The sequence below is a fragment of the Strongylocentrotus purpuratus genome, unplaced genomic scaffold (assembly GCF_000002235.5).
Source record: "Strongylocentrotus purpuratus isolate Spur 01 unplaced genomic scaffold, Spur_5.0 spur5_scaffold_5, whole genome shotgun sequence".
NCBI classification, from domain to species: Eukaryota; Metazoa; Echinodermata; class Echinoidea; order Camarodonta; family Strongylocentrotidae; genus Strongylocentrotus; species Strongylocentrotus purpuratus.
Window position 1 is genome coordinate 42,803,124 of NW_022145611.1, and position 22,426 is coordinate 42,825,549.

At 37.4% G+C, this 22,426-nt stretch overlaps 1 protein-coding gene across 4 annotated transcripts in view; it reads right to left on the reverse strand.

Annotated features, from left to right (window-relative positions):
- The window catches only part of LOC100889942 (transcriptional-regulating factor 1), a 37,552-nt gene extending 15,990 nt beyond the window's left edge, over positions 1-21,562 (reverse strand). Inside the window, exons 1-4 of one of the 4 annotated variants that reach the window (XM_030998835.1) lie at positions 20,427-21,562; positions 12,898-13,165; positions 2,173-2,931; positions 95-1,350 (exon numbers count right to left, since the gene is read on the reverse strand). In XM_030998835.1, the coding sequence (XP_030854695.1) occupies positions 95-1,350; positions 2,173-2,931; positions 12,898-13,165; positions 20,427-20,463 (2,320 nt within the window). In that variant the 5' untranslated portion in view covers positions 20,464-21,562. Of the gene's footprint in view, positions 1-94; positions 1,351-2,172; positions 2,932-10,085; positions 10,588-12,897; positions 13,166-20,426 lie in introns of those variants that run through there. The other 3 variants (XM_030998834.1, XM_003729889.3, XM_030998836.1) reach the window with 3 other exon arrangements.
- Positions 21,563-22,426: the final 864 nt, after the last annotated feature.

Consider the following 22,426-nt stretch of genomic DNA (forward strand, 5'->3'; position numbering starts at 1 on the left):
TTTACTTCACCAATTAATCTGTTCTGTGTAGGTTTATACATTCATTCACCCCCCCCTCGACCCCACCCCTATTGATGTGTTTATTGTTGCTTACCCCTTCTGTGCATCTGAAGCATGCTTGGAGTACTGGGTGGGAATGCAGACTTGGGAGTGACTGCTGCTGCTGCTGAGGCAGAGGCAGGCATACTGCTGCTTCCAACGCTGAAGTACAATCCAGAGCCACTCCGTATAGGACTCAGCATAGGAGGGGGTGTGTAGGGTGGTGGAGTGGTGCTACTGTTGCTTCGGTAGAAGACACCCATCTCCCTGGGAGACCTCATCTGACTAGGGTAGGAGCAAGGAGCGATTCCTCCAGGGGTGACGTTGCTTGCCCAAGATGGGATGAACAGTGATGGGGGCCGTGGCTTCTTCTTTGTTACAGTAGGTTGCACCGGAGGTGGGTCTCTGAAAACATTGTCTTTCAACCGGTCCACGTCTTTAGACTCAAGCTGTGGTGGGGTAGAATGCCCTGTTGGCGGCATCTCTTTGAATTGTTGTTCTTGAGCAATCTTGTACATATATTCCAGATGCGGAGGGCTGGGGGACCCCATAGAGGTGGGTGGTGGGTATGGCATGGGTTCCTCTTTAGGGATGATTTGTGTGACCTGATTGTTATGCATTTGTAAAGGTTTGCTTCCAATGGGCAGTCTGGAATTAAATGGGTGTACCGGTTGGATGCGATCCATTGGAAGGGGAGTGGTGTGATGTAACGGATGGTGCTGAGGTGGTTGGAGATGAGGCTGAGACATCTGTAATTGAGGCTTCTGCAAGGCTTGTGACTGTGCTGCCAACCCTACAGCAGTGTGGGCTAACGTTGTCAGTTCATCCTGTAACATGTTCAACGGGAGATTAGGAAGGTTGGGCAGGTATGCAGGTTTACCACCGCTCATGACGGTGTGCGGTCTTTGATGCCTGTAGTCAGGCCATGAAGGCACATGTGAGGTAGTCGTATTTGTGTACACGGATGACAGGTGCATTGTAGGAGGAGGAGGGGTAACAGATTGTCCAACCATTCTTAAAGGTCTATGTTGTCCCATTGCCTGTGAACTCTGTACTTGGGAAAGCTGTGCATGTGTGTTCAATGTAGGATTCATATTAGACGGATGAGCCAGTGACCTGGCCTGACCAAGACTCGGTGCGGTTGGCAGTGGGGGCTTCTCTTCTGATTTGGAAGGTGAAACCTTCTGTGATCCCTCTGCTCGTGCATTGTTATAACCTCCATGAAGTCTCATATGTCCATTTAAGGCTGGCATACTTTTAAAAGTTCTTTTGCATACTGTGCATTCCACCGTTATTCTTTCTTTCTCATGTCTGTTAGAAAAAAAGGATAAGACACAGATATAATGGTTACAAGAGTATTACACAAATAGAATACAGATAATACCTTTCAGGTCATCATTAATTTTACTGCCGTTGCAGAACCATTTACACTTGCATTTACAATGGAAGAGCAATGATGAGCTGGTAGAGTATTTGAAATAATTTGCCTTTGTAAGGCACGAGAGGATCAGCTACACTGTAGTTGAACACGCCACATTGTTCAGATTCTTTGTGGCTTACATGAAGGGCAACTAAAGTAATTACATCACAGCTGTCATTTTCATCTTTGATGAAGTTTATAATAGGTGCAACTGTAAACTTATGTAGGATTTTGAAATATGCAATAAATAATATACTGTATATCATCATTAACAAATTAATAGCAGAAATTCAAGAAATAAAAAATTATTCATTGCTCAGAGTAGAAAATCAAGAAAATATTACCCATGAAAGTGAGGTATTGCTTAGAACTTTTTGACTGGCTCTAAACTAATACTGAATATGGAACTACTGATAGATGCATAGGCAGTATATAGATAATGTTTAAAATGACAAAACTTGTATAGTTGTACAGTATAGCAGTCATTATATCGAGTCTCTGTCTTTTTCATCCAAAAACCTTCAAGGTTGCAGAGTCGATATTCTTATATATTCTGACATCCCTGCATTATGACAGTCGCCCTTACCATCAAAGCCATAAATAAGCTAAGTACAACTATCATCTTTTTTTTTGGAAGCTAAAAAAAGGCCATGAAAATTGATCAATATATTCTACATAATTTCCCACATTGTATGTGGGAGAAGTTTACTTACGTTCTATGGCTGTTTTTTGAAGAGCTCTTAGGACTTATACCGAGATCCGGACCGGGCTGGCTGGAGTACCTGTTTGAACCAGGAGACTGATGGGAGAGCATACCATTCCCACTCATACCATTTCCACTCATTCCAACCCCTCCTGATGAGAGACTCAAACCCTGGAATTTAGGGTTGGGCACTTGAATGGACAGTTCTCTTGGTCCACCTACAGGGATGGAGGTGGACATTCCTCCAGGGACTCCTCCAGTCAGGACAGATGGAGCCATACCAGGAAGGTTACCACCAAACATCTGTGTGGTGTACGAGTCCAGACGGTAAATGGTAGACATGTCTTGGGAGGAGAGTTGACCCTGACTCGGGGAAGGATCCGGTGTGTTCTGTACCCTCTGTGCAGCAAGGGCAAGGGACTGTAGCGCTGCACTAGAGCTGGAACCAGGACTGTCATTGGCATCCTGGCTGGAGCCTGACTGATTGAGATCTTGGGGATTCCCCAATCCTAGCGAGAAGTCAGCCCCTGGAGATCCTCTCATCATGACTTGGCTATGTCTGTTGGCCTGTACTGCAGCTGCTTCTGCTGCCATTAGTTCTGGATCCTTCTCATCACCAGTGTAGTTCATGTTGTCTTCCATTACAAGGCCTGGATGCTGGGACTCAAAATGCCTTCGCAGAGAGCGAATGTCACAGTATGACTTGCCACAGTTATCCACTGCACACTCGTAAGGCTTCTTGCTGCGATGCGTCAACATATGACCAGTTCTGTAAAAGAGCATATTGAGAAACAGATGTTCTTTTTAGATGTTGCAAAATAGATTGACAATATAAATCATTTTATAGTTGCCAACATGGGACATCAAGGAAATGTAGATAGCAAATCAATTATTGAACTTTCATATTCTTTAATAAAAGTTAATTATATCACTTGGTATTGGTATCCTGTTGCACATTCATCTATTGATGCAACAATGATGGGTCATTTACACAGAATTTGAAAAAGAAAAGAAAAGAAAATAGTGGTAATAGCAAACCTAAAATCAGTAATGCAATATTTGTTAGTGTATTTGATATTTATATATTAATTTGATGTATTTTAAAACAGTTGTTTAAATGTTCAATCTTCCAATACAAATAACTGTTATTATTAAACTACAGTACATCTGCATCACCCTTACTGCCTACATGTACATTTCAACATCGAACTGTTAATTTGCAAGGTGTGATATGAAAGAAGGTCATGGTCAGATTCAATAGCAGAATGCTGAATGATAACAGTCAAAGTGACACACACACACACACACACACACACACACCCTGACTGACACACTACCAAAACAGACTCATTGCTTAGTAATCCAGGATTAAAAACACAGCTATGACTGGTTATACATGAACCAGCTTCTGTTGAGACAATAGCTACCATCCACCAATTATAAAACCTGCCATCAGTAGGTACAAGCCAAAGGTCGTTGGGTCTATTTTTGTCTTCAACACCACTTTGCTTCTTCACATTCCATGCAAATAAGGCCCATCTTTTCAGTCCAGTAGGCACTACCAGGTTATTGTTTACAAACAATAGAGTTGGTAGGGTAGGGTAGGGGGCATTCCTGGGTTATATCCCAGGGTCCACTCTCCCAGGTTGGTAGGCAGGCAGGCAGGTAGACAGACAGGCAGACAGACAGGATGGTGTAACACTTTGTATGGGGACCTAACAACACCACCAGGCAACACTACGAATCCAGTGAATTAATGACAGGATCAAGAAAAATTATTCTTCCTTAGATGTATATGTGTAAATATGTAAATGAATATCAAACAGACCTGAAATGATGAAATTAGTACCATAGACATTTCATTCAAACTTGTTGTTAATAATGGTTTGGTTTGGTTTGGTAATGTAAATTTTAAATTATAAACTAGAGACTAGAATTGAGACATGTATATTTAACTTCTTTGTTAATTATAAGATTTTCAATATTGAATAATGAGCATTTTAAATCCTAATTTTAACTCTTGGAGGAAAAATCAAAACACACATTACAGCCTTCATTACTAATAGTTGTAGGCAGGCACCCAAATAGAATTCATGTATAACCAGATCAATCTAACTTAGTATGGGATGTATAAAATATGAAAATTACATTGTTGAAATCGTGTACTCCTGCAATCAATATCCACAAATTATTGAAATGAAGTTGTATTCTTCATAAATCAATTTTACAGCCTCCAATATCTTAGTTGTAGACAGGATCCTACTGTGAGATTCCTAGGGATACATTGTAGCTAGTGAGAAATCCCAGGGTTGTGTGAACTATTCCAATCTGGGACAGGAACTCAGCAGCATCCATTTGGCTGCTAAGGTTTCACAAAGGGCTCCACTCGTTCTCCCACAATTGCATTGTCATTATTATAACTCTTAATTTCCATCATTTCTCTAAAAATTGCAAATAGCCCAAAACAAGATCAGAATAGTTAATTCTGACACACCTGTTTTCTATGTTCAGGGAGGAAAGGATAGACAGTGTATGAATGTGATGTATTCTAGTTGACATCTATTTCATAACTCACATTCAAACATTAACAATCCGGCTTATAAATTTTCAAACATGAAGTGGTGATAAGTCCTGCAGTTTCCACTTTTTAACTTAATACTAGCATGAGTACGCCCCCAGAATATCTTAATTAAAAGCTATTGAAGCAATCACTCTCCCAGAATGAATACATATGCCCTGATGAAATTACTCTTTATCCCTTGATCAAATCATATGTCTCCTAGTGCTCCTGTCAACATAGAATTGATGGAGTGTTATTACCGGTATGTATTATTCATAGTACATGGATTGCATAGAAGAGAGAAAAGTCAGAGTGAGTAAAACCCTTTCTTGGTTGGTTGAGGAATCTTGCTTATGATGATATTATTGTTGTATGTATCTGACTGAGCTACCCTTCAAACTGGATGCATGGTTGCTTGCTGCCTGCCTGCCTGCCTGCCTGGGTGCCATATCCAGGTCAAATCCCAGGCACCAGCTCTGCACCAGCTCTGCTCCAGTCCAGCTCAGCTACATCTACTACCCTGCTGGATTGATTCATCATGCAATATTTAGTTCTCTCTCTCTCTCCTGCTCTCTCTCCAGCTAGCTAGCCAGACTAAAGAATGCATACTGTGTAGGAGAGGTCAAGATCAGACTTCTCATAGCCACTCTTCTTTCCCACAGTTCACAGACTCCATTTCTAAATCAAATAAACGCAGCTCAGCTCATGAAAGGCAGTCAAACTCAAAGCACAGGAGTGAGAGAGCTAGGGGCTCCAGCCACCTTTCGGGAGTCAAAAGTTCAGTCCTTGCGGTCCTTGCAATATTCATCTATGTACACCAAATATAAAGCTAACAAATAGCCATTACTATGATTTATACATCAGTTGCATTTGTACAGTACCTACAATATTGTTTTTAATAAAATGCATGAATATCAATAATTTGTAGAAAATAAATAATGTTTTCTTAGATGTCCATTTTAAATGATTTAGCATCAATCAAGAAGTCAGAAAATAGAAAAGAAACATTAATAAAAAAACAACACCATTGTGAATTTCTCCAACTTTTCAACAGATGTTTTTTCTTCTTCATTGTTCACAATCAGCGTATTATTATCATAGTTTACATGTAATATTTGTTGTTGTTAATATGTTGTGTCATTGTTTTTGTTTATGTCTAAGCCTATTTGGTTTCCTTTACAAAGAACAAGATTAGTTGCAGATCAAACAAAATCATATCAGTACAATTGAACATCCTCTGCAGCCTGGTACGTAGGTAAAACAAAACAAAACAACCCCCTGGCCTGGCATGACAATATTGTCTGACTGCAGCAAATACTCAGACAATGAACCTCAGACAACTTCCTGTACTCACTTGGTGCTAAAATGAATTGTTCCCGTGTTACAATTGTTTCTCATAATCTGGGATGTTGGGATTGGTGGGTGAAGAAGTATTGTTTCTTGATAGTCTGATGTCATTGATGTATTACTCTATCCTCAAGCTGAGTTTCATTCTAGTAGTTCAAATGAATCTGCTTCCATATAATATGAACGGAGGTATACTGAAATCAGAAATACATATTAAACTCCTTTCATACACCTTTACAAGTGAATAATCGCAATATTATAAACGATGTTGATAAATCCAAATGGACGCCTCTTCCACTAAATGGTCATATACATGTATGTGTATGTACATGTATACATGCATTTATTTAGGTTTCCTTCAAAGTAAAAGGACCTTTCATATACCGTAAATCTCTGTGTATAAGGCGCACCCCTATTTCGGGGGGGAAAAAAAAAATTGTTTTGTTGCCGAAAACCCACGCGGGGAAGGACCTTCATTTTACATCGAGGTGCAGTTGAAGTTGTGAACTTGTCACAAATAATAGTAACAACAGTCTAAGGCTTCATGATATCAAGTGTCCCACACCAGCCTCATCACATCACCTAGCAGAAGCACTGTGTTCTATGCCAAACATCAAAAGTCATGCATGATATGAATAGCATCCTCTATCTTTCTAATAATGGAGTACCTAGGATAGAACCTTGTGGTACACCATTTGTTATAGAAAACATAGGATACATTGCCAGGCATAGCGCCATAAATCGAAACTAAAAAAAAAAAAAAAAAAAAAAAAAAAAAAAAAAATCTGTACCTGTGTATAAGACGCACCCCCGACTTTCAAATTTTTTCGGCGGCAAAAAAGTGCACCTTATACACGGAGATTTACGGTACATCATTCCAGCATTCTCTTGTAATTAAAGGGAAGAGTTCTTGTAGATATTCTAAAGACAATCGACAGGGTACCTAACACACATCTAGTCAATGACTCAATAGTTGCAAAGTCATACCAGAATGAGTTTAGATTGCCACACCTTCATCTAGGGAAGGCTGTACAGGTAATATGATAAATGTGTATCCTTAAGATTGTACTCATTCCACTTATATATCTTTCATGTGATAGCATATGAAAGAGGTATTTTAATCTTTAAAAAATAACACATACATGTAGTACTCAAACAATTACAATGCCACAATAGCTTGTTTTTAATAATCTGACATTTGAAGGATAATATTATTTTATTTTTAAAACACAAACTACTGAAAATTGATTTCAAAGAGTGAATGACACTTTTGCATCATGATTACAAGCAATATTTACTGTTTTTTGTAAAAAAAAATAAAAAGTTGTGTCATATTGTTAATCAAATTTTTTTGTGGAAAATCTGTCATTTAATATACATGTATTTTGCACTTAAATTTCTGGGAAATATTATTGCATTATACTTTTCATTATTTCTTTTTTTGAAAAATCACATATGTGTGTGTGTGTAAATGTACCTCCTGATCTATACGTTCATACTACTTGCATTTAGTGCAGGTCTCTTTGTGGAAAAAAAAATTACATGTACTTTGGGTACATAATTGGAACACTTCCTTGCCAAAATGTTCAAGGCTTGAAATTAAAATAGGAAAAAAGGTAGTTCTTATTATGATTTCTTTCCCTTCCGAACAAAGATCAAAGATATAAAATAAGAAAGAATTCTTGCCAAGATTCTCAGTGTGCACACACACCTTTCATATCATAACCTACATGTACATGTAGCACAAGAACAATATGGAGCATTATACATTCATAAAGGAAGGGAATGGTTTTGAGGTCTTTAGACTAAGAAAGCCTCAATTACACATTTCAAACATCTTATTATGTAATATAATTATAATAATAGATACTTATAAAGTGCACCTATCTAATATATCTTACTCAAGGCGCTATACAAAACAGTTAGTTTCAGTTGGGAAGTTAAGGCAAGTTTAGTGAGCTCTCCAAACCAGACATGATACGAAAAGACCCATTGTACTTGGCTCCAGCCCAAAGAGATACGTCTTTTAAATGCACAGCATGAATGTCACAAAGCTGAGTGTATGACTGGTATACCAACTAGGTTGTTTACCTCTACTGAACTATGCATGGTGAATTCAGTCTGGTATGTAAGCAAGAAGCTGCCATTGGGATTGCATAATAGTGCTGTATCAAGAGGACCACTGAATAAAAATAGCTCAGTGAAAATCAGAACATAATCAGGTACAATCCTGAATAAAAAAGACAAAATGTAACAGAAGATGTGAGGGTACCTGCATGCAGGAGAAAGATGTTGGATATTATAACTAAAAGCTACAGGTACGTACATGTACATATCTACATGTACATGTACATGTATACACTGTACCTCCCGATGTCTCTGATTTACAGGAAATGATTAACATATTATCCAGATACATAATTACCATTAAGAGGTCTTGGGCAGTTGTAATCAAAGAAGCAGGATGCAATGTAAGGGCTACATGTAAAGCTAGATTCCAATTGTATAGTAATAATCCTTATTGATCACAATGTGCACCTGCACATCAAGTACATACCTACTACATCGTGGAATATATTGTCTGATAACAGATGCCATCCTGGTTATCAACAGACTATATCATTATCCTTTACTATGAATGTGAAACTACATGTGGGAAATTCCATGGAAAATATTCACTAGCCAACAATCATGAAACTGGTACCGGTAATAACCCCAGAAATTTAGCCTCGAACAAAAGAGCTCAACAGGCTCTTCATTTTGAGTACCACAGTATAACAACTCTTGTCCATTATGGTTGTAAAGAGTCCATTTTCTAGAAACTATTCAGTGGAATACTGTGAAATGTACTATGTATGTAACTGACAATCTAATGGTTTGAATCACTGACTGAAATATGTTTTATATTGCTCCATGCATATTGCTACATGCATATGTTGCTATCGTTATATTGTGGAAATGACTTCATTCTTGATGAAGTAGCTGGAAAGTTGTTAAATGATAGAATCTGAATAAGATCTTAGTTTGACTTGGGTCAAATACATGACAGGAAGGAAAGAACAACGACAAAGAAAGAAGAAGAGGATGTTGGATTCTTCCATGTCCTGCAAGTTACCTGCAGTGAAACAATTTGTCTAGACCTACTATGATACACAGTCCCACACATGTACTTACATGTTATAAAGAAGGTCTCTGAAAATGACAAGCTACAGTAGCGTCTATTAGTATTGGCAGGAAAGCCATGCCCATTATTCATGATGGTTTTATGAAAGGTTAGAAGATTGGTAGATGACCAGCTCCATGTATGAGTGATACGTATGTCCTATACTATAGGACATGAATTCCCATTGGCTTCATCTGTAATCAGCATGAGTCACTAAAGGTGACATCATACTGGGATATTTAGGTTGGGTTTACTTACATGAATCATCAGAGAATGGAAAACAAGGAATACATGCAAAATGTAGCAAAATAAAACAATGAAGACAAGAATGATAAATAGGAAATGAAATGAAAAGAATGAAAGAGATTTGAAAAGTTAAGATAACACTAAAAAGATAATAGAAACGCACACCTACAGACACATGAATATGCTAACAATTTAAAATTCAGTTAATATTTTGGGATAATTCTAAGGAAAGGTCATTGGGAAGCAAAATACAAGAACATCTTATCAGATGAGGGCCAGAAGGGTATTCCTTCACATCACTCAAACTAGAATTAATGCCTTTCTTGCTCCAAGCATACAATACGATTGCTATGTATGTGGCCAAAACACAAGCACTTACAACAAAATACAATACAGCTCTAGAGCAAGCCTTCAAACTTTCATTTCAAACTAATTTCTTTTGAAGATGCTCGAACTACACATGTATTCAAATCCCTACAGTAGCTTCCATACCTTCTTTGTTTATGATGCCCATTTTAACAATATAAATCTACTATATTTCTCTGGTCTGTAGCTGGGAGTTCCAAATTTCACACCAGTTCTATACAATCCCAATTCAGTAACTCACCATAGCAATGACATGGAAACCCCTTCTCAGGTTCAAGAAAAGTTTCTAGACAAGTCAGCCATCTGTTTCCCTGTTTCTTCAAGTTGAACTTCAAAAAGTACTTGGTACTAGTACTATTTATATAGGACAGTTCATTGGACTTCCAGGCCCTGGAAACACCTTGGTCGTCTTCGGACAAACTTCCATTGACCCCTTGCTAAGGCATTTTGCGTAGAGCCAATGAAAAGAGCTTCAACAATTGCAAGGCAGCTCAATAATTCAGAAAATCAATATGGCGAGTGTCGTGGGAAGTGCTACAAGTTGGCCTACAATCACTTTGCCGACGTTTGTCAATCACACAGCAGCTTAGACCTGTGGAATCATATCTCCTTGCCTTATCCGTAAAGACCCTATTTCCTTTATTTTAGAACCGGATTTAAGCTAGGTGACCTCACATGCTTATTCTGGGGATCCCATAGAGAAGAAGAGCCATAACGGTTATTAAGTATATACATGTATGCAATGTATCTTTACTGCTATATTTTAGTTTAAAATATGTGTAAGCCTTAATATTTCCTTAAACTGATAAATTGTCTAGATGAAATCTTAATTGTTTTTTATCTCTTTCAATTTATTTTGTGTCTAAGCAAATACAACCTTTTTACCACACTGTAATTTCATGGTAATACACTACGCCATATTCAGGCCAGCCAGTATGATCTACAAATAAAATTTAAAGTATAACAAAATACACACAAAAAAGGGTATTCAAATGGAGACCTATGAACAAAAAAAAAAAAAAATCTCTCAAGTGAATATAGGGGGACTGATGCATAAAGTCAATGAATGAGTTGGAAATGAGCAACAGCCCAACCATCCATTTCTCAGACATTTATTTTGGACACTAGATTTCTAGATTTTATTATCTTTGACCCCTTCATCTCTTTCTGTTCCTTTTAAGACAGACCCTTTTTGTTTCTCTCTTTCTTGGAAGTGTTAAAGACATGCACCTCTCTGTTTCCATTTGTATTTGTGTCATACTTTGCAAACACCAAACTTTTTGTTCACTGCTATTTATCTTGAAATAGGTGGAGTGTGCAGGCAGTACATTATGTAATGCCTGTCAATCATATCAGTAAAGTCCACTCTCTGTAATTGGATAACATCTGTTATTATGATATTACAATATCATCATCATATCACAAATTTTACGATGCGTTGCATAGCCATTACCAAGCCTCAGCAGTCTAGGTCTGACAAAATCAAGGTAAAGCTCAAGGAATCTTGCATCTCATATAGTACACACGAATGATTATGCCTGGAAGCAGCCTAAACTAATCCACATCAATAATGAACAAGCTAGGCTAGCTTTAACTGGTCAGTCAACCTCTCAAGCATACAAAAAGAAGGGTTCCTTCCTTACTAATCAGCTACCAGATGCTTGATCAAAGCCCAGGGAAACAAGCTCAAAGATTCTTTGCATCACATTCTCAATGCAGAATGGATGGATATGCTTCACCAGCTTTTCGTTCTCCCTCATCCAGGGTTCTTAACCTCTATTGTTACTGTGCTGAAAAGATGTTATGTAATATCTTCTGAGATCCAGGCATTCTCTGATCCAGGTCTATGCAGAGCATGTATTAAAGCCTACATGCAGCCAAGCATCAGGGGGTATGGAGGCCAGAATACACTGCCAGCACACATTTTAATTACTAATCTAAAAATCAAAAGCATATTTATTCTTCACAATAACAAAATGAATTTCACATGCAACTCAAGATAGTATACATGTACATGTAAGATACATATCTATGAAAAATTGAATATTTACATCATATAAAGCCATGATTCATTGAAAAGGTGACCCAATAAAACTCATGAACATGTTGACTCAAGTTTACTTCGATTTCGTTTCTCTCTTTATTCTAATGACTATTTAGATCAAAAGTAGATCACTCCCTGACTGGCCAGCCCATGCAAGTAGATCACTGTTGTTTAGGTAATATGATTTTGATACTCATTTCACCACTTGCTGCCACTGCTTCATAGTCCACTCCTTGACCACATGAATTTGTCCTTGTCTGGGATTGCAGCCCAGCAGGACTTATGACACAAAAGAAAAGAGCCTTCCCTGCCAGCAAGCGAGCGAGAGAGCCAGCCTGAATGACCTGGGTCAAGCTGAATACAATCCCAGCATGTACATGTAAGCAGTAGGGTGGTGTTTGGTTCCCTGATTGACCCACTTATGACCTGCTTTTTGACCAGAGGACCAATAGTCATTATGCCATTGCAAATACAGACTATATATAGGGCCTGTGTTTCTTCATCATTTGCACCAGATGTTATCAACAACAAATATGTTGTCTATTTTAAGTCAATAAAATGTAGTGTATACTGGTAACGGTAGAAAGAATTGTATCATCCACATACAACATTAGCCTTATGTGCAGCATACAGTCTGTTTGCCCAACAATGAACAATGCAATACCGGAGGAAAGAAACCCTACAAAAAAAAATTCTTCCTGTTTTAAAGGAATGAATTATGGATTTGGATATTGTAGGGGATGCAATATATAACAAGATACTTTACTTAGAACAGAATAAAAGTATTCTATAGTCATGTACATGTAAGCCCTTAGCATATCTTTTTCATTAAGCAGATTAATTATAAAAATGAACTTTACCCAAAGGGCCCGCAATTGCCTCTCAAGTGCCAAATAACCTATAATTTGTAAAAAGTGGGTCAGTGCAACAAACTAACAAACTGTAGTAAATTGTATTTGTTGTGGTTCATGTAATATTACCAAAATAATGAAGGGTGGAGTGTACTTACAAGTGATCCTGTCGCTTGAAACTCTTGGCACATAGGATACACTTATGCCTGCGTTCATTGCTGTGGATGAGTTTGTGCTTGGCCAGGGCACTGGAGCTACCAAAGACCTTGCCACATGTGGGACACGGCTGCTGGTAGCGATGACCTGGTGCTCCAGTCACCTTAGGTCTACCCTTCCTGGAACGTGGCTGACCTGAGGCTATGGTCGGAGCATCACCCAGTGGCCCATTATTGTTGCCTGGCTGGGGTGGACCTGCCACATCCAGACCTGCACAGGAATGCAATAAAGGAAGGAAGGCTACATTAAACATGAGCATACATGTACATAATAATTAAATGACTCTAGGACTCCAGGACAAATGAATAACATCCTGGAAACTGTTCTATCCCAGGCCTACAGTCAATCATGTAGCATCTAATGAACAATCTCTGTAGTAGGAACATCCAGTTTCCAACTTACATCTCATTTTTCTTGTAAGTCCACCAAGACACCTTGAATTCAACAACAAAAACTACAAAGCTTAGTAAACTCGATAGTTATAAAGATAATTTAATGTTGTAACACGTGCTTGGTGACTTGGTTTTGATTTATGCATTGGGGAATAAACATAATTTGACAAACAACAATTCGTTATAAAATTCATTTCCCAACAGAAATAGATTAAATAGAATGACAATTTCATGTCCGAGCAAGTTCAGTATCAAAGTCAAATATTTAGGCTGAGTTTGGCTAGAAACCAAGAAGAAGAATTTGCATACAAACAGTACGTGATCTTCTATCACATGGACCTTGGATTTCCCAGAATATAGATTTCAACTTCAAAAATACATGTACATGTATGTTCATTCTCAACCTTGACACTCAGTAAACCAAGGTTACCTCCTGATCAGTCATTCAGTAATAAAAAACAATGAAATTATATACAGTGCGTCAAAAAAAAACGAAACCGAGAATTATCGATGTTTTATCATAACTTAATCACAATTATAATTAATAAATGACACATATTTGGAAAGCTTAGATCCTCCTCTTTCATTACATGCAACTCATATGATTCATATCTCACGCATGAGTGATTAAAGGCAATTTGAGGAGAGGAAACCAAAAAGTCATTTGGCGGGCGGTGTCTGAATTTTAAAAAGAAAATCATATTTCTAGAAAGTTCAATTTCTGCCCTTTCTGATTGAGGTGTCATATGAAAGAGCAGAAATTGAACTTTCTAGAAATATGATTTTCTCCTTGAAATTTAGATACCGCCCGCCAAATGACTTTTTGGTTTCCTCTCTTCAAATTGCTTTTAATCACTCATGCGTGAAATATGCATCATATGAGTTGCATCAAAAGAGGATATAAGCTTTCCAAATGTGTGTCATTTATTAATTATAATTGTGATTAAGTTATGATAAAACATTAATAGTTCTCGGTTTCGTTTTTTCTGGGATGCAATGTATAAATGAGCGGAATCAATCCTGGAATAGCTTTTAGATTGTAATATATACAAACAAAACTGATCATTATAGAACAAAAAAATACGACCTTGACCCACAATAACTAAGAATTGAGCTACAGGGTGAGCTACAAGTATCAGCCTTTATACAGTACGTCCTTTTACCAATTTGATCAATTATATAACTTGAACCTGCCTCATATATTGAAGAAGAAAAAAAAGGTTTTTATGGAAGCTGTCTCCAAAATATGATATAAAAGAGTTAATTATTAAGAATTTGTGAAAACAATTAAATGATATATATATATATATATCATATAAATTACGCAGCGAGATTTTGTGATATACACATCCCAGGTCAGCCTAATAATATCAGCAAATATGTGCAATTATTATCTCTCATATTGATTATTGATCACAAGTTGAAAAGCAATTATTTGATCAATAATTAAATTGATTTAGGTACATCATCACTGTAGAGTCAGTCTAAGAGGCATTGCAATGTCTGGAGATACATGTAGGATTATTCCATGTCATAATAGGTCAAGATGAAATTGTAGTTGTCTCAGTAGCCGTTTATCCTGAGATGGGGTCTAATATTTGGGGGAAAATACATCGATTCTTGGGTGTCATTTATTTTGTAATGCTATTAACAGTCATCAAATTTGATTGAAATCCACTGAAATTTGTGGTTTCAAACTCATACACCCTCCTCCCCCTCATTTGATATGTGAAGATTTAATTAAAGGGCATGAGAAAAAATCTGTCATTAGCAAAGGCAATTCTTCTCTGTTGACTATTGTCCCTAATGGGTACATGCAGGGAAGAGTATGAGGCAACTAAACAAAGGCATCTACAAACGACCTTTATCTTCATGCACACTGCTCACATACATTGTACATGTACATTTTAATTCATGAAGTTCTGCATAAAAATATGGAGCCCTTGCACTCATTTTGCTAACAAGCATGCACCTTGCCATTTGCCACGCCTACGCCTACGACTTTGTCTGGCCTTTTGTTTGATATTGCAACTTTTCCCAGGCCAGCTCCATTTGGTTTCTACTTCAAGCAGATAATTTGCTGCCTGTGGACAGAACAAATGCACATGACATGGAAGAAAATACTAGCCATCAAACGCAGTGGATGACTGGCTACCTGTAACAAACACCCTTCTGTTGGTCTTGTATTATGTACATGTATTAGGAAGACAGGAAATTACACCATATTGTATTAAATCAGAAAACCTTATCCTAGCAGATATTACATAATGGATAACGTCCAAAGTAAAGATTGTGGGAAGTTCAAGCAAAAGTTGAAGTGATTTCATATCCTGGAACAAACTTATTCGGAAAAGCATTGATCCCCATTCCCATAAGATAGGCCCTTCTTCTTGCTAACCCACAAGCATGTTCTACTTTCTTAGCAGTAGATTAAAGATAAATCATCAAATAATCTTGATAATCAAAATAGGCACTTTTTTGTGAGTAGATTGCCATTAAATATTAGTATTTGGCAATAAACAGCTGATCTTTTATCTCAAATAAATTGCCAATTGATTGGTTCATAATATGGTTTGGAAGTTACATAATTAATCTTTGTTGAAAACAATAGTGAAAGTCTAAGCATGAGACATTGACATAAGATCATAAAATAGGCATGTTAATATTCAGGTGCCTGGTGCCTAGTTATGTATATTTCTTGCAATATTTAGTTCAATATCTCATATGAAGTCCCTTTTTAAGTCTTACCATGCATATATATATAACATTCACTTTTTCACAGATTGACATAAAAAAGAAAGGGGAAAAAAAATTGTCCCTGACATTGCATTACATAAATCAAGGTTCTAACAAGGGAAACGCTCTCGGCGGTCTCGCCTGCATCACGCAATTCGATATGATGAAAATTGAGGTTGGATATTATTTATTGGCAGGGTGGCCCATTAGCAGGCCCCCAAAATTGAAATCCTCTGTCCATAATCAGCATTTTGAAGTGAATATTTACAGAGAATCATCCAAAAAATTATTTACTATCATTTCTATCAAGATTGATAACTTTCATGAAATATAAAAAAATTAATAAAAAAATTATTAATTCTCATCTTAAGTTGTGAAAACATAATCCAAGTCTACTGACCTTTGACCTTGTGACCTGGAATTTGTGGCATATGATTTGTGATACTTGATAACCCTTGGGTACAAGTTTCATGGAATTAAAACAATCGATTTTGAAAATATGCTAAAAAATTCGAAATCTTGATGTTGATTCCACAACAAACTTAGTCTAAGTTTGTTGACCTTAAATGACCTTTGACCTTATCTTAGTGACCTGAAATACTACTCACATGATTGGAGATACTTGATAACCCTATAGTCCAAGTTTCATTGACTAAGGACTTTAACTTTCAAAATTATATCAAAAACTTAACCTTAGGTTAAGTTTTCGATGTTCGATGTTTCGGAAAAGAGGCACATATGTCTCGCTTTTTTGCTACGCAAGCGAGACAAAAATGGCATAAACACTGTATAACATTCCTAGCGCGGTGTCAGGAAATTAGTTACCAAAATACCAGCAAATATGTAATGAAGGCTTTTGCATTATTTTGTTATTCACTTTTGTTCATTTGGAAAGTGTGGCATGAATAAGGACATTAAACATGTAAATCTAAACAATGTCATTTTTTGAAAGGTTTCATGTCGGACATGTTTCAATGCTTTTCTATGCTTTTGTAAGATGCCATGGTTAATGCTAATTAGGTTAGCACCTCGTAGCCAGAACGTTATACATACACCCAATAATACTGAGCATAGTAGTCAACACATGAGAGGCACACATTCGATGCACCCTTTATGATATTCACCCTAGTCATGAGTCATGACCTTTCAGGGAAACACCTACACGTACAACGGTTGACCAATGCACTGAAGAGATTTCCCAATAATGTATTATTTTGAATACTCTCCATGTTCCAGTTCTTCAGCTGATCATTATGACCATGCCAATCTTTGTTTGATGAAGAATTTTGAGAATACTTTCCAGAATGCTAGCTAGTGCACATGAGGCTGAAGTTGAGAAACCAGCACACTCTAGCTGCATTGCCCTGGAGATGACCTCCACAATACTCCCTATGCCTATGCTATAGAGCACTTGTACGTCTACATGCATGTACATTGTACAAAGAAGTCCAAAAAAATATTGAATGGATATGGGTACTGCCATATGTATATCAGTCTAGGCTAGATTTTGTAAGCAAATGAGTCATCTCTTACACATTTATTATGTTCAAATGGATGTCAGCATACTGTTCTATAATGACTGTGAGGCACTGACACAAAATGTTAGAGCTATACAAATTGATGGACAGATGTCCAATACAAGTTAATTTTCTTTCTCTTGAATATAAAGAATTCAAATACATATTGCGGATATCTTTTACAGCATATTTCTTGTATATTAAAGATACCTATATAATAACATTGAAACCTTATCTACACTGATAAACAGGAGTGCTAACTGAGGTTTGGTTCATTTCATTACTATCATTTATAATTTATTAAAAAAACGTATTTGAGTTTGTGTATATAATTCCGATATTTCATTTGGTAGCATATACATGTACATGTACATTCAGGGCCTATTGTATTCCTGTGTTATCTTGCTATCCCCAACTATTTAGACTGATTTTGCACTATATTATTTATGGTTCTACATGGTACAAAATGAAATTAATTACATCTTTCATCTTTTGAGGATTACTTGGAATTCATTACTTTTTTAAATAAGCAGGTGTAAACTAACGTGGCCAATTAGGAGCAATTATTTAACAGATGCTGCCATATGAATAGAGTAAAGCCAAGAAAGAATGCTGTAAACCTGACTTGAATAGAAAGTGAAAGTAAACGAAACCTTCCATTTCTTGTGACAAAAGAATGCGTAGCAGCTAGCTAGCTAGGGGAAGAGATCAATGATCTGACTGCTCCCATCCAAGACTGTACTACCCATGCAAGGAGGTCACAATTTGATGCCTGCCCCTGCCCCTGCCCCTGCCCCACTTGTCTACCCATTATGTTTGATGTAGAGGAGGGGGAAAGGAGGGGTCAATCTAAGGTGAAACCAAGTTCATTGTACACGTATGTCAGCTATGCATACAGCCACTTCAATTACACAGCCCCGACTTCCAATATTCACATAAAAAATCCCAGGGTAAGTACCATGTGCTAGCTAGTGTGTGTACATGCACATGCAAGCTTGCGCACTGCTTCTACATATGAACGTGTATGAGGGAGACGTTCCCCCGACACTGAATTATGTATGTATGGCAAGGCGAGCAAGCATGTGGCCTATAGATTGAGCATTGTTGGACTGACTCATCAGTTTCTTGGAAAAGGGAGATATGTACAAGGATGGGACAAAGAGTAAGCATATTCATGATGATATCCCTCCCTATCCAATCATAAAATCATCATAAAATCATCTTTCTATTTATCACATCATGGCAAGTTTGTCAAAATATTGTCAATTCATTTTTTAGAGGGGAAAAAAACATATAGCCCTGTAACAATACATCTCCTTGGAGATTTGGAAAGCAACTCTCCAGGGTGGATTGTATTGTGGCAGGGAGGGCGTTACACCCTGGTTTTACCCTGGTTTTACCACACAGCAGGATTGGCCGGGGTCACACTTTGTGAACACAATGGAAAGAATGCAAACAGTTGAATCTAGGTTTGAGAATGAGCAGCCAGCCAGCCAAGCCAGGCACCCAACTTAACTACCCAATTGGCTGCTCCACCAGGTACCGACCTACTTTGTTTCTCTTTGTATGTTTGATAACACAAGAAATTCCATCACTTGTCTTCAATGTGACCTACCACACACACACACACTACTAGGCTTCCTAAACTTTTCTCACAATTATTTTCTTTCTTGGTATCAACATGTACCAACATTTCCATCCCGTCCATTTTGAACTGCACACCAAATTTAGCTTGGATTTTATTGATTGTTTGATAGGGTGACTAATCGATTGAACTCATTAAACTACTGTACACCTCCAAAATATTATATACTGTAGATATTTATTTAACTACGGAATTTACAAAATAGCATTCACTACTTAATAACTTGTTTAATTTAAGGGCCTATTCATGAGTTGGATTTCTTCATAAAAGCAATGTCCAAGAAATACAATAGATGAACATTTTATAAAGAACCTGTAGTATAAAGGCCAACAATGTAAAAAAAAAATGTACATGTGGTACAGTGGTAGACTGCCCTTCCACGACAAAACAACATAACTGACATTTTAGTGTTTTTGAGATATAGGAAGAAACATGCATTTTCATTTGCTATTAAAAGTGTTTTAATGTTTTTATTCAGTGTTGACTTATCAAAATAAATAATTACAGTATTTTTAAAAACTTAAATTTTAGTTAAACATGTGTAACTTGATGTTCTGAGTCACCCACACTAAATTACTCAATTTTGCACAAAAAAAATCAGTTAAGCCATTTTGTCATGGAAGGGCATTGGGGATGTACTGTTGTAAAATTACATGATCATATAATGAGAAGGCATGTACTCTGTACATAAAGAAGCATGTGACTGAGCTTTTAATAATTACACAAAAGCTTTAAACAACCAAAGCATTCCTTTACACAATAAAAGCAAGATTTAGGCTGGTTTTGTGGAATAAAGTCAAAGAGAACAAAGAATTAGTGAAAAGGAAAGGCAGGTTGCATTCCTTTCTTGGTTCCAATAATTGCTCTGTGTGAGGCAAAATGGACTGTACACGGTAAAGAAAAGACAACAAAAGACATTGGAATGTGGGCTATTGCACTGTAATGAGTCATCTCCAAAATGGAAGTTGGCAGCTAACAAAGAAAGGTGCTCTGCCAAAAGATAGGAAACCATGCTTGTTATATGATCCCCTGTTACAAGTACAGAGATTATGTGATAATCTATGCTAATTAATCTGCATACAGTCATCGAGCAATTCCTAGGCAATGTTAGTGTACATACATGTAATGTAAAAGCTCAAATACAAGGTCAGCTAGCTAGCTAGCTATTGTTATTTGTTTACCTCGGCCTCGGGGCTGTATTCCATATAAAACTTCCATGCATAGGTATGAGTCCCTGAGCACTCAAAAAGAAAGACACTAGATAATGCCAGCAAACTAATCACTATTTCCAATAGTCTCCACAATATGTCCAGTCTTTGTAAATATAAGGCACAAAAGATGTTACACATACATGTGTGTATCATTGGTGTTGAAGATGAAGTGAGATAACGAGCTACATCATGCTGAGAATCCAATGTTTACATGATGACAGGGTCTCCTGCTAGGCTAGGCCTGCTAGGCCGGTGTGATCATGGTGGATAAGAAGAGGTTTGTCTGACTGGCTGGCTGCCTGGTAGTGATGAGGCTAATATTTACAGGATGACCAGTTGCCAAGATGGTAGCGTAGGTAAAGAACTGGGTTGTGCGCTTGGACAATTCCAGAGAAATAAAAAAATTCCCACCAGCAGGAACCAAACCGACACGAAACACTATCTCAGCTCCAGCGTGAACTTGCATGCAAATCCGGGAAGTGTTGTTAGCAGGTCATGTAAACATCACCAAGGGTATACTAGCTTGCAGTACCTGACACAGCTAGTCTGCGAGCAAGCATGTGTGCTGGCTGGCTAGCTCTGGTGTGTATGTGTGTGTGTGTGTGTGTGTGTTCAAGCAAGGAGTTGGTTCAAGAGTATTGGCTAATGAGTGGCACATATCTACCCGGCCAGCCCAGTGTGCCTATGAATGCTGCTGACACAAAAGTGCGTGGGAGGGCAGGCAGGCATGCGAGCAGGCCGAGGCATTGGCTGTCAGACTCACCCAATGACGACATGGGTGAGTGCTCCTGTAAACACAGCCAGCTAGCTCAGCTAAGCTGCGTGAGTGAACTGGCAGCTCTACAACACATACATGTATATCAAAAAAGGAAGTACACCTATATACCCTTGATCATGTATCCAAATAAGAAAAAGAGAGACAATTGTTGCTTCCTAAAATCTTAGATATTCAAAATGTTGACGAGAGTCATAATATATGTATGATAAAGACAATCTATGGATTTCAGGGTCAATGAGTAAATTATTCAACAGTATGCGACAGACAAGCCTAGGTCAGCCATAAAGGCCCCTGGGTTTCAGGGCTAGCCAGGCATGGCAACACAGGCACGTATACACAACAACTCACAGCTCCCCTCAACCTGACTCTACAACCTAGTTGAATGTCTCCCTCTTGTGGTGCAATATTATATAATGTTCAGTCTCTAGCAAGCAGCTATCAATGAGACAGCATTCTTACATGCATGTAAATGTACAAATTTATGTAAAAAAAAACAAACTTTACATCAATCACTTCAGACTTTTGTATGATTATATTCCTGGATAACTTCACCTACCGTAACAAATCAAGGATATAGATACTACTTGTTGATCTTCACTGTCTAAATAACCAGCTTTTCATCTTTTGAAAGTTTAAAGTTACATAACAGATTTACATACTGGTAATAAAAAGGGGTATGACTACAAAATGATTGGCCAATGCGTTGCCAATTTGAAGATTTCCATGATTATTCTTCAAATATTCCTAGCTTCAAATAAAATTTGGTGATCATATGGATTAGAACTGGGCATAAAGTGCCAAAGTTTTGCTCTGTCTGCCCGTATAGTACATGTAGTATATTTTTAGGATTATGAATCAAATACATGTGCCAAACCACAGAATGAAATCCTGAAGCAATGGGTAAAAAACAGGTCTAAATGTATATGATTAGGTATGTGGAAATGATCAACTATCCTTAATCCTTCAAAACCACTCAGTATAAATTCTACAATTAACCACATATATAATAGGCTTTCTTTTAAAAGGGAACTTACAATATCTGTATTCTGAATTCAGACTAATTCCATACCGCTTTCAGTATCACAGTCATTTTATCACGGGGTGTATGGTATCAAGTATTTCAGACAAAAAAAAGCTTGTATTTCTTCTTTGAATTTATGACAGGTTTTAAAACATGTGAAGTTAGATATTG